The 12,761-nt window shown below is 36.6% G+C and overlaps 1 protein-coding gene across 1 annotated transcript; it reads left to right on the top strand.

The window, feature by feature from the left end:
- The first annotated feature begins 166 nt into the window (after nucleotides 1-166).
- On the top strand, nucleotides 167-12,654 carry cacng6b (calcium channel, voltage-dependent, gamma subunit 6b). Its single transcript, XM_084435588.1, has 5 exons — nucleotides 167-196; nucleotides 3,643-4,412; nucleotides 8,377-8,451; nucleotides 9,625-9,762; nucleotides 11,798-12,654. The coding sequence occupies exons 2-5, from the start codon at nucleotides 4,058-4,060 to the stop codon at nucleotides 12,019-12,021; spliced, it is 792 nt and encodes a 263-aa protein (XP_084291714.1). The 5' UTR covers nucleotides 167-196; nucleotides 3,643-4,057; the 3' UTR covers nucleotides 12,022-12,654.
- The last annotated feature ends 107 nt before the right edge of the window (nucleotides 12,655-12,761 follow it).

The raw sequence follows: 12,761 nt of genomic DNA, 5'->3' as shown, positions 1-12,761 counted from the left end.
CTTGGACCATCTATTCATGCGTAAGCTGTCATGCATTCAAAATATCTTCAACTTGATTGCATGAGCCCCAGTCCCGCTTTTCTCCACCCTCCACTTTCTCTTTTTTCTCTCTTGCTCTCTTTGCGTCCCTCCTTCTCCTACTCTCTCAGTTGAGTTTCATGTATCTAGTCATCAGATCTGCACTCACACAGAACAGGTCAGGATTTGATTGCTCTCACTGTTGCTAAAGCTTGATGGCTTTTCAATGCACTTACTGCACACATGCATACTGTCATAGTTTAATAAAATCTGTGACACAAACCTTAATTTTAGTAGTTTTGTGTTGTGCAGCTGATTAAATTATGTATTTTATTATGCTCTCAGGAAGAGTGATTGCACATTTGATAACTTTGCGAACTTATTTTTATTTATTTATTTTTCTCTAAAAATCTGAATCTAAAATGTATGGATGTATTGATATAAGTATAAATGTATTATTACTGAACTGCTACAAGTGTAAATGATTTTGTATATTAACCTGAATTTAAAAAAATAATGTATAATTTAGTATTTTATTGCATCACATAATCACATCACTGTTAAATCTGTGACTAGTTATGTTTGCATATGTCTAACTGTCTGATACACTATAAACGTTTAGGCAGTTCCAGTGGTCTGGATGTAATTTATTGTCATAAGAGATGTTTATACATGGCTTCTGGAGTCCAAATCATAGATATAGTGTTTGAGTTTTGGGGTTGAAGCCCTGTAACTTTAAAATGACGATTGGTTTCTTTCATTCTTGCTTACAAAGTTGTCTCTTGACTGAGATGTGAGCCCCTTAGGAATGAGTCTAGACTTTTTCCTTTTGAGGCAACAACATATGGCAAAGTATAGTATACATATTACAGAAGCGTAACTGTTTTGAAGAAAGTTTTGACAGAGTCGGGGTAATTTAAAGAGCTGCGATGGAGATGATCTTGGTGGGTTAATTATAGCCCGTTACATTTCCAGGTCATGTTTAGTGTTTTGACAGTCTGCTATATCTCAAATGACTGTAACTTACTGTAAAATGGCCCCAAAAACTTACTGAAGAACTAGTTTAATATCTGTGTGTGTAGTCACACTGCAAATTTCACAGTCTGGATTTTTAGCTTGTTTTCCTGTGAAATAACAGGCTTGTTTTCTGATATAAATTGACTTAAAGCTAAATATATGGATCTAAGTTGATTTTTCTCACCTCATTTGCATTTTTATGTTTAATGCATATTGTATTAAATGTAAGATTTCAGTATGTTTTTGAAATAATTATTTTATACTCTTTAAAACTTTTTTTTTTTTATCAAAACAGTAAAAAGTGTAATTTTGTAAAATATTACAATTTAAAATAACTGTTTTCTATTTTGATGTGCAGTCTTCAGTGTCACATGATCCTTCAGAAATCTTTCTAATATGCTGTTTTGGTGCTCAAGAAACATTTCTTATTATCAGTGTTGAAAATTGTTGTGCTGCTTAATATTTTTGTTGTTGTAGTGTTTTTTTCTGGAATAGAAAGTTAGCATAATTGATGTGAAAAAGATATTTTACATTTTGTAACAACATTGTAAAGTGATCAGCTGACTTAACTTCAAAAAGCGAGGAAACCCATTGCCTTAAAATTAAGTAAATAAACTACATGAGTAACAGAAAAAATTAAGTTATGTGGAATTGTCAAGTTCACATAACTTAATTTTTTCAATTATGCATGAAGTTTGTTTACTTAATTTTAAGGCAATGGGTTTCCTCGCTTTTTGAAGTAAAGTCAGCTGATCACTTATTACAGAGAATGTAAAAATCTTTAGAGTTACTTTACTTTGTGTAAAACTATCACTGGCTAAAAAAAAAACCTAAACTTTTGAACGGTAGTGTATACTTAAAAAAAAAAAGAAAGAAAAAAAGATTTGCCTATGGACTAAGAAAAATAAAGTTAGTTCAATATATATTCTCTGAAAACAAGTATTAAATATAAAGTGATTTTGCATAAGTGACCATGTCTTAACTTATTTTAAATGATCATTATTACTATTGAGTCATTTATTTTTGCTGTGATGCTAAAATGCTCATTTTTGTTAAAGACAAAATAAGATAAAATAAGCTAATTCATAAGTATATGCCGTGGCGTGTTTGTGAGTGCTATAATTTATAATGCTATCATTTTTGGCTATGGGCCACATGCTTATTTCTTGCCTTGTTGTGTTCTTATTGCTCCTGTGTGGATGATTGGCTTCAGCGAGCCTTGTCCTGTAGTACTCCCACCCTGTGCGGGGACCGTGATAACGACTTTAGACCCTCTGTTGGTTGGCCTGTCACACATGAATTAACACCTACTGCTCCTCCTGGCTCTTCTTTTCGCCTTCATTCTCAATCAACCTTGTGTTTCATCCCTCAGTCTGTTCCTCTTCCCGCTCTCACATCTTTTTTTAGAATAGCAGAACGCCGCACACCTTGAAACTCTCTGTCCACAGATCTAATAGTTCTCTGTACACATAATGCTTGGGTATTTATGAGGCCTTAAAATTGCACAGATCAAACAGGCTGGGCTAAAGTGAGCTGGGTTATGCGGGTATGTGTTGTTATCTTAGAGTCGCATCTGGCATAGCTAATTCTTAGACAATGTGACCTAATCGTGACCCATATTAACTCTCTCTGAAAGCAAGCTGCCTGTTTGTTTATTGAACAGAGGACAAAGGTATAGTGTTGTTTTCCAGGTATTAGGGATGTTCGCTGTGCCACTATTAATTTTAACAGCAAAGAAAAAAAGTGCAGTATGAAAAGTGCATTGTTGAATGTATACTGCAAAATGTCTTGTTTGCCAATAAAAATATAAGTGGGGTAAAAAAAGGAAAGAAAAGCTATTAGATATTTTTAGAACAAGTCTTAATATGCTTTTAAATAATAATTTTATAAATATTTTTATCTTAAGTTCTATTTTTATTTCTAAATTAGAAAGTTACAATAAGGTTGAGTTTGTTAACATTGGTTAATGTGTGATGACTGAACATAAATAGGATATTTTTTAATTATTATTATTTAATTATTGCGGTAACGCTTTACAATAAGGTTCCATTATTAACTTTAGTTAATGGATTAATTAATAACTAACAATGAGCAACACATTTTTTATAGTATTTATTGATCTTTGTTAATTTTAGTTAATACAAATGCAGATGTTTAGTGTTAGTCCATGTTAGCTCAAGTCCATTAAATAATATTAACAGATACAACTTTTTATTTTAACGATGTATTAGTAAATATTGAAATGAACATGAACTATGGGTTCATGTTTACTAATGTAGTTAACTAATATTAACAAATGGAACCTTATTGTAAAGTGTTACCATAATTCCTGTTCATAATGCTGTAAATTCATGATACATAATGCATTTTCTAATGCTAACAAATTCAACCTTATTATAGAGTTAGAATGAAGTCAGTAAAGCATTAAAATGAGGTTAGAATAACAAGTATTAATTAGAAGTAGTAAGCATCTATAGTATCTTGAATAAAAATGTTCTACCTCATTGGCAAATTGTTTAGATTGTAGATCTCTTTATCCTTCAGGCTTTCTGCTACTTTTCATGTACTGTCTTTTGAAGACTTTCTTTGTTTTTTTTGTTTTTGCAGGTTCATCAAAACGTGGAATGCATCTTCTTTTCACGGCTCTGTAAGGCCTAAATCCAATGTCTCTCATCAAGTCGTTCTTTTCATCTACCCATTATTCCTGCCTAGTTTGTTATCAAACCTTCTCGTGTTTGTAGGCGTCAGTTAATTCCCACTCTACGTTCTTCAGAAATGACCCCCTGTCACTTGAATTTCTGGCACGCCGGTTTCTTTTTAAATCACAGAACATTGTAATTCTCTATCATTTCCTGTTCTTTTTTGAGCTTTCTATTAATATACTTCTCTGCGTTCTCATTATCTATCGGTCCAGCAAACTCCAGACTAATCTCTCTAGTTTCCTGTTTTTTTTTTTGCTTTAGTCATTTTTGGTTTTCCCCTTTCTTGACTTTGCCTCTGGGTGTTTTCCTCTCTCATTGCCATGTGGTCCAACTTTTTCATTGCACACGAAGAGGATGGGAGAGGAGGAGCAGGGTTGGGTGGAGCTGGCGGTAAGATGGGGCGTGCAGGTCAACGGCCGAGGGCCCCTCGAATGAGTGACAGCCAGGAGGGCAAGATCAAGCTGGCATTTTTTATCGCCCTCATAGGCGTGACTCTGGCGGTACTTGGCATGGGCACAGAGTTCTGGGTGGAGTTATCTGAGCCAAAACACTTAAGGAACAACCAGACGTGTGAGATGGCACATTATGGCCTTTGGAAATCATGCGTTCGCACACTATGGGTGACAGATATTGACCCGGAGAGAGAGAGCTGTGGACCTGTAGAATTGCCTGGAGGTGAGAGCACTCGTTCTCTCTATCTTACATACTCACTCAATCACTCAATAGCTGCGTTTACATGGACACTAATAATCCGATTGTAATCGAACTAGTAGCACAGTCTTCGGAGTAGAAAAGGCAAATGTAACCATGTCATTCAGAATGAATTGGCCAAATCCAATTAAAATTTCTTTTGGATTGTAAGGGGTGGTGTAAACACTTAATCAGATTGAAACCCGAAACTGGAAAGTACTGCGCATATGCAATGATGTAGAAATGCCGTAATGATGTATGACGCGTGGAGCAAGCTGTTGTTGTCGTGTCATTGTAAAATTCTGAAAAATGTGGAGCAGGACAACATCCCACCTAGTTACAGCCTCAAGTCACGAATTCGTCATCTGATTGGTTAAATTCTACAGGATTTCCGGGAGGACGGGTGTGTCACGTTCTTTAACGGTCCACCTGGAAACAAAGCCATCATGAGGCCAAAACTTATGGAATAAGAAAGCCATTGAAAGCCACAACCGTGACAATCATCAACTAAATGCTGGATTTTCATAAGTATGTGAAGTTCGCAGGACCATTGTTGCAGAAAACTTGCACAATGTTTTTGAATGATTAATTCATTAGATGCCCTGTGATTGGTTGCTTTACATGTCAGTCGGGCGTCCTCTTGGGTGGCAGTGATGGAGTCCAGATCTTCTGCCATCAGTCTGAAGGTTTGGCAACACGAGACTACGTCCACCAGTACTTTGCTTTGGACTCTCATCCACAGATACTGTGATTTGGGCGCTAGAAGGGGCGTTTTTACTGCTTGATAAATATAAACGGCACAGCACCATGGTTCATGTGCTCGTCGACCTGAAATAGATAAATATTTAGTCTGCTCTTTAAAATCAAGGAAAGAAGCAATATAGGAGAATAGTTAGTATTCGCAAACCGCGGGAAACTATATTCGTGCAGTGTGCGCATGTCAAAAAATCAAATCTGATTTGAAGCTTGTGATGTATAAACCAGCACATCAACCCCTTCGCTTTATTTCGTTTTCACGTAAACACTATGTTCCGATTCATTCCGATTGAAAAAAAAAAGGAGCTGTCCATGTAAACGTAGCTGTCTATATTCAGAACAGCATACTATCATACTTCTCAAACTGCAGTATATGGTAGGATATAGTATGCAGATTTTCTGTATGATGACCTGCTGCATGCATACTGCATCCCACAATGCAATGTGCTTGAATATTAACATATATGCTGTGATTTTTAACATCTGTTTCTTAAATCGACTCACTATTTAAAGTTTTATATATATTCTTTAATAGAATATATTAAAAAATGAGTATTTAAAATGCAAAACAATTGTTTTTGTTTCCAAGATATGATAATTGCGCACATCTATTTTATTAGTCACCATAAAATCAAAATGGACAATTCTGATTTTGAATGGAATATTGCAGTGTTTATTATAAATGATTTATTCATGCACATCATAATTATTATTTTTTAATTCATGTGCCCTTGTAATCAATAATTAAAATAACTTCCCCTCCCACTCGCAACAACATCTCTCCTCTGATGACCTACTTACTGTAGTGAGGGCGGGACGACCTGTCACTCACATGACATCACAGCAATAGCAAACCACAACGATCCAATCAATTCCAGGTCAAAATCAAGTTCCACCCTACATTTTCACTTGTTCGAGAAGCTGTTTTACTCAGATATACGTCACAATAGGGAAGAAAAGATAATGGCAACTTCCGTTGCATGCAGCATAATGAGATTGTAGACAATTATGTAGCATAATGCTGTTTAAAACATTTCTTGTTGCATAATGTGTTCTGTTTTGCATACTATTTTTAAAAAGTTGTATGCAGATTAGAGTGTAGAATTCAGTAGGCAGTGTGATAGAATTCCATTCTCAACATAGCCACCATACACACCCTACCAATGCGTTGCTCCTGGGAAACTGGAGGCTGACATCATGAGATAAAAATACTAATTAATAAGGAAGTATGAAGAAATGATTAGACTTACTAAATGCATAAACAAAATCTGGTGTGTTTTTACAAACTAAGAGTTTTAGAGTTTTAATAATGTAATGTATTGTTCTTGTATCATGTATTGTTGGAAATGTGAACACATTATACGGCATACTTATATGTATGTATCTGGGTTAGCTGGAGGAACAGATCATGCATAATTATTTTGAAAGACACAAAGCAGCATTCAGCTCACGTACAGCAAAACAGTGATATTATTAATGACGGTTGACTTTCTAAGATGCCGTAAGAGAGGCTTAGTTTATCTAGTTCTGGTTGGTGATATTCATCTTGCCTCTCATATAACAACACGCATAAACAGAGAGCCAGAGAGTTTCATTTGCCTCAGTTTGTACGACTCAGAGAACTGTGATGATGTCTCTTGTAACAGTGCCATTGGTCCGACTGCCAGATCTGTTAAGGAACAGTTCCACTCTCTACTTGAACCTGTCATAACAGATCATAACATGACACCCCTTTAGCTGAGAATGCAGAACTGCACTTTTTTTGGCCTATTTTTCCTGGCAAAGTTAGAAAGATTAGGCAAATTCAGAGAAAAGGGCAGCTAGTTTGGTTTCTGCTTTGACCATTTAAATAAGAGATAACAAAAAAATCTCAGTAGTTGTAACGTTATATGGAGATGACCTGCTTTCATTCTCGGTTATGACTTCCATGATGCATTTTTAAGAAATCTGTTCAATATTACATTACCAGCTCTATGCTAATCATATCTTGTGCAGCTCTCAGCAGTGACCTTACTTGACTGTGTGTGCCTCTATTTAAATTAGCCTGTCAAATTAATTTATATATATATATATATATACACACACACACACACACACACACACATATATATATATATATATATATATATATATATATATATATATATATATATATATATATATATATAATCTTTAAATTATATTTTATTTATCGAAGTATAAAGCAAAATGATTAAAAAACACAAATTTAATCATGCCCTGACCCGTATGTAAATAGGTGTGGTCATAAAAATTAATCTTCTTAACATTTTGATTTTAACTTGAATTGAAGATCAAGTTTTTTTGACAGTGTCTTAAAATGTGACACATATATTGAGATATGCAAGAAATAACAGCAAGACAAAAACATCAGTCTGACTCATGTGTACTTAAAAAATAGCATAGACGGAGAATGTGTTCTGTGTGAACTGACCCTGAATCAACCTCGAACAAATTGACAAAAAATAGATTGCCGTGGACTGTAGGTCAGTAATAGGTTTATGCTCACTGATGTGAAAATTAAAAAACAACAATATATTGACTTCTAAAGACACTTTATTTATGTCTAGTTAAAGCGTATTCGTGTATATGGATGTTTTCCTAATCATCTAATTAATTGGATTTTTAAAAATCTATCCAGGGCTGTAATTTGAATAAATAATTTTTCCAATGAGGGTAAGTTCTGGAAAAAATATGTGTATGTGAGATGGGTCACAGTTATAGCAGAAAGGTCAGTCATATTGCACAAGGAAAAACTGCAGTCTGACTGCTGCCTGGTTGCAAGTCTAAATATAGAAGACATGAGAGAAAAATCTGGAAATACAAGTAGACAACAGACAAGCTGCAGAGGACGAGAGAGAGTGAATGTGGATTTTATTTTGTATACATTAACCTGAGTCTGTTCTCTCTTCCTTGTTCTGCCCTTCATCTTCTCTTTCCATCTGCCTCACTCTCATTCCCTCCCTCTCCATCTGCCTCGCTCTCTCTGTCTCTTGTTCTTTCAGTGCCATATGTGAGAGGGCTGCTCTGTGTCCTCGACACATTAATACACAATGACCCTCACAGGGCTTACAGCAGAGAGCTCAAGTGCCTTTTTCTGTTTCTCTGGCTGATTTTTATTCCTCACCTCCTCTGCCTCATTCGTCTTCCTCACTGTCTCATTTTTCGCCCTCAGAATCGAACTGCACATTCTTTAAATTCTACACTTCTGGAGAGAATGCTGTCATATTTAAGAAAACGACACAAAAAAGTAAGTTCTTACTGTATCCTCTGCCCTCTTTTCTCTCTGCCTTCTACGTGTCATTTCCCTTTTTGCCCTCTCATCTATTCATTCTCTCCCCTTCCACGCTGTTTCTCTCATTGAAAATCAGTCATGTGTTTCTGTCTCCTCCCCCTGCTCCATGTCTCTCCAGCTCTCCACCTCCCATACTGTGTACATGCTGAAGAATTTGTCATTCTTGAGCTCCTTTCTTGTTCAATTCTTATTTCAGTTTACATAATTACTGAATGCCCCAACAAAATGCACTGTATACCCAAACGTATCTGGGCACAGGTTTGGCTAGGCCAATTAAAGGTATAGTTCACCAAAAAAATGAAACTTCTGTCATGATTTATTCACCGCCATGTTGTTCCAAACCTGTATAACCCTTTTTTTCTATGGAACACAAAAGGACACATTTTGAAGAATTTGTGTGAGAAACAGACTGAAATTTAAGTTATTTTTCACTCTAAATCTCTTCCACCAGTGAACTGTTAGTTTACTGTTAAACTTCTGATCTGATGCTGATCAGTTTGATTCATGACTAAATCATTCAGACCGAACTGATTCATTATAAAAGATCTGACTCAAAAGAGCAGTCTGTCCATGATTTAGAAATTGCTGCTACTCTTCAAGCATGCCAGTGACCTACAATCAAGATTTCCAGTGAATAATGGCTTAAATTTTGGTCTATTGCTCACTTGAAGCTTTTGTATGACTTCAGATGGCTTGGAATATAGCACAAGTTTTATGGTAGTGTTCTGTTATTTTAATTGGTTGAGCCTGATGCTAGTAATATAATTTATTGAATCCAGCCTGCTTAAAGCTCAGATTGAACCTCATTGAACACCTTTGGGATGAACTGGAATGCCGAACATGTACCAGATCCCATTGGCCAAAATCAGTCCCTGACCTCACTAATGCTCTTCTGTCTGAATGGGAGCAAATCCCTTCAGCCATGTTCCAGCATCCCAGTGAAAAGCCTTCCCAGAAGAGTGCAAGCTGTTAGGGAGGGCCATTAAGGCCAAGGGTTTTGAAATGAAATGCCCCTGGGTTTGGTTGTCCACGTACTTTTGCCTATATTATAAAATGATGGAGACTTTTATTATCAAGTATAACTTTAGTAACAAGTATAACTCACTGCTTCCTTTGTTTCTCTCTTAGGTTTGCATATAACAGGTGCAATATTGGCTTTGTTCAGTTTGTTTCTGATGGTCATGGGCTCTCTGTGCATCACCATGTCTCTCAGTAAGAGTGTGCCCTTCTTCCTCAAGCCTGCAACCATCTGCTTCGTTTCCTCAGGTGCTTTTCAAACACCTCATAACTGCATCCAATGACTTTAAAACTTACCAGCACCATTCATCTGCAGTAAAACTGAAGTAGCTAGTTATGGAGGAGGCTACATTTTATTAAGGCGTCCTTTGAGTCAGTGTTCTAGACTAGACTAGGATTGACAATGGTCAAGTGCACTATGCCCCATTGCTCAGACCTCAACCATAACAATTTCAGGCAAATACAGCGGGCCTTATTTCAGGGTCACTTCACTAGTCAGGTAGCCTGGGTTTCCCCATACTGCCTTGCTCGCAGCGCGATTCTATTCACGCTGCTATGGCAGTCTGGACACCATGGGACAATTTTTCCCCTGAAAAAGGGAACCAATCACAGAACGGGGAGGGAGCAGCAAGATGATGACGACACCGAAGCAGTTTGTTTATATCAGACTCGACGTTACCTTCTACCCTCATGTTTATCTTGCACAAACGGTAATATTCGCTAAACGCCATCGTGTACAAATAAATCTTTGACCCATCGTCTTTTTCCTCGTCGAATTTCTCTCACTCTACATACGTCATCTGGTATAATTGAAGCGATTGGCTATGAGCTACGTACAGGCGATTTGATAGACATTCATAGCGCCCAATAAACGGCTCTGGGCATTCGTAAACCACGCCTCAAATACGAGAAAATGCGCACGTAGTTCCCAGACCAAGTCTCAATGAGACTTGGTCTGACGTTAGCCAGGCTACTAGTCAGGTGTAACCACTGATATTCTTTATTTTCTTTCTTTCTTTTTATTTCGAACAACAAAAAAGATACAGTTAAAATAAAATATTAAAATACAAGTATGTTGCAACATACCGAAAAAAAAAAAAAACATATCTATAAAGTACTATAACAATAATTACAATGTTCTAAAAGGAGCGAGATGAAGCAGAGGCTTATTAAAAGCTTATTAAAAAATCTTAAGTTTGAGTTGTAGAAGATATGTCAGAAACTTAAGGCCCTGGTGTAGTTAGAACAAAGTTTTTTTTTTTTTTTTTTTTACTATAGGGGTAAAAATAAGTTATAAGTAATACCTTTTGAACATGCCGTCCACACTGCTGAGAGCATCATTTAGATGAATATGTAAATATGTGCTCCATGTGTTCCTCTCAATGACAAAATAAACACACAACAAAAATAACAGCGGTGAGAAAACAGCAGTTAAGAAAGCATCTGATCATAGAGACGTGGATATGTTTGCACCAGCTCCGCAATTCGGCACTCCAGTCAAGTCATGTCGCGTTTATTTATATAGCACTTCATACAATAGATTGCTTTAAAGCAAGCAGCTTTGCGGTATAAAACATAAAAAAAAAACAGTGCCGCTTTCAATTAGAATTGCTTCAGTTTAACTTCAATTTCTACTATAAAGCAGCTCTTCAGCGGACTAAACCGAAGAAATGAACCAGAGAAGATTTCTACCCATTACGTAATCAGCATGGATCAGAGAAGTTGTTTTCCAGAAGCTTCACTTTTGAAAGCTGTTATCTGATTTTATTGACAGTCTCACACCAGTTCATTCTTTAATTTCACTTGAAGTATATGGGAACTTTCATAGTCCCATGTGTATCGGAGGCCAGCTAGTATTCGCTGTGCGAGTTAAACCTCACTTCCCTCATCTCAAGAAACGCTCTAGCGACTGACGCTAGAGGCTGCAGTCTTAGCCTCCTTGTTAAAGCGCCTGACTCTCACGTCGGAGACTCGGGTTCGAAGCCCGCACAGAGCGGGGCGAGTAGGATCTGGGTGAAGGGTTACACATGCAGCTCCAGACTGAAAATAAATAAAAAATGGATCTAATTTACATTAAATGCAATTATATAGAAAACACCCTAATTTATATAACTTGTTATAGTCTATATATTAACAATGTCCCTTCATCACAGCACACAAGCTGTTACAAGCTAAAGTCGGAAGCGCTTTTGGCTAATTTATCAACTACAAATACAATTTTGCTCCTAAATGTTTCATGCTGAATCGAAAATTAATTGATCTTTCATCTCTCCACTTTCCCCAGGTTTCCTGGTCCTGTTGTCCATCGTTGTTTTCCACCAGTCTGTGCTGGCTTTATTGGCAAGCGATCACAGTATCCCTCTCCATCACGAGCTGTCCTGGTCAGTGGCGTGTGTTGGCTCGGCTGGGGCCATTCTCATTTTTGGAGGGCTTATGTTCCTGTTGCTTTCCCTCCCCAACAACCCCCTGGATAAATGTTTTCGTCAGCAGAGCAGTAGTGATACCTAGCTGTCAGAAGGACTGCCAGTGAGTTAAGTAGCAGAAGATCTTTTATACTCTTATGCTGCTTGTGGAGATTAACTGATGTTATAAAGGACTCTCAAAAGCTAATGTTCATAATGTTTTGCAATAATCTGCATTAGAATTGCTTATGAATAAGATTATAGACCTTAATACACATACACTGAATTTGAACTGATATTTCTATGATGGCTCTGTACATAAAATCAGTGACCAACATATCTGTTTACTGTCTTTAAAGGCTTCATTTACACAACATGCTGTGCTATTATGCATTGTTCAGTTATCTGCATTGCTAATTTGTATAAGAAACCTGATTTATTTACCTGCTATGTAAAACTGACTTCTGACTGATGGTTTCTGCAGGTTGTAAGTGTGAAACTGTTTCTTTAAAAAAATGCCATCCTATCTATGCTTCAGGCCTATTCACACAGAACAATATCTATAAAGATAAATATAAGGAAATTAGTATCCACACCAATGCGTAACATTCTGCTTATTATATGTGTGCTGCAGTTTTGTCATCTGCTTCTTTAAATGCTTGAGCTTTTTAAAGTCGAGTGTATTCTGATTGGCTGTCGATATTTTTTTATCATTTATCAGCTGTAAAAAAAATATTCCAACAATATCCTTCCTGTGTCGTTATCCATGTAGCTGTGGTGTGTACTTCCCTATTCTCATAGAATTAGGGCCCATTCACCAAGAACGATAACTATATTAGCGTCCAC

The sequence above is a fragment of the Rutilus rutilus genome (assembly GCF_951802725.1).
Source record: "Rutilus rutilus genome assembly, chromosome: 17".
Lineage (NCBI taxonomy): Eukaryota > Metazoa > Chordata > Actinopteri > Cypriniformes > Leuciscidae > Rutilus > Rutilus rutilus.
Note: the sequence above shows the minus strand (reverse complement) of the source record. Positions and strands in the feature narration are given on the sequence as shown.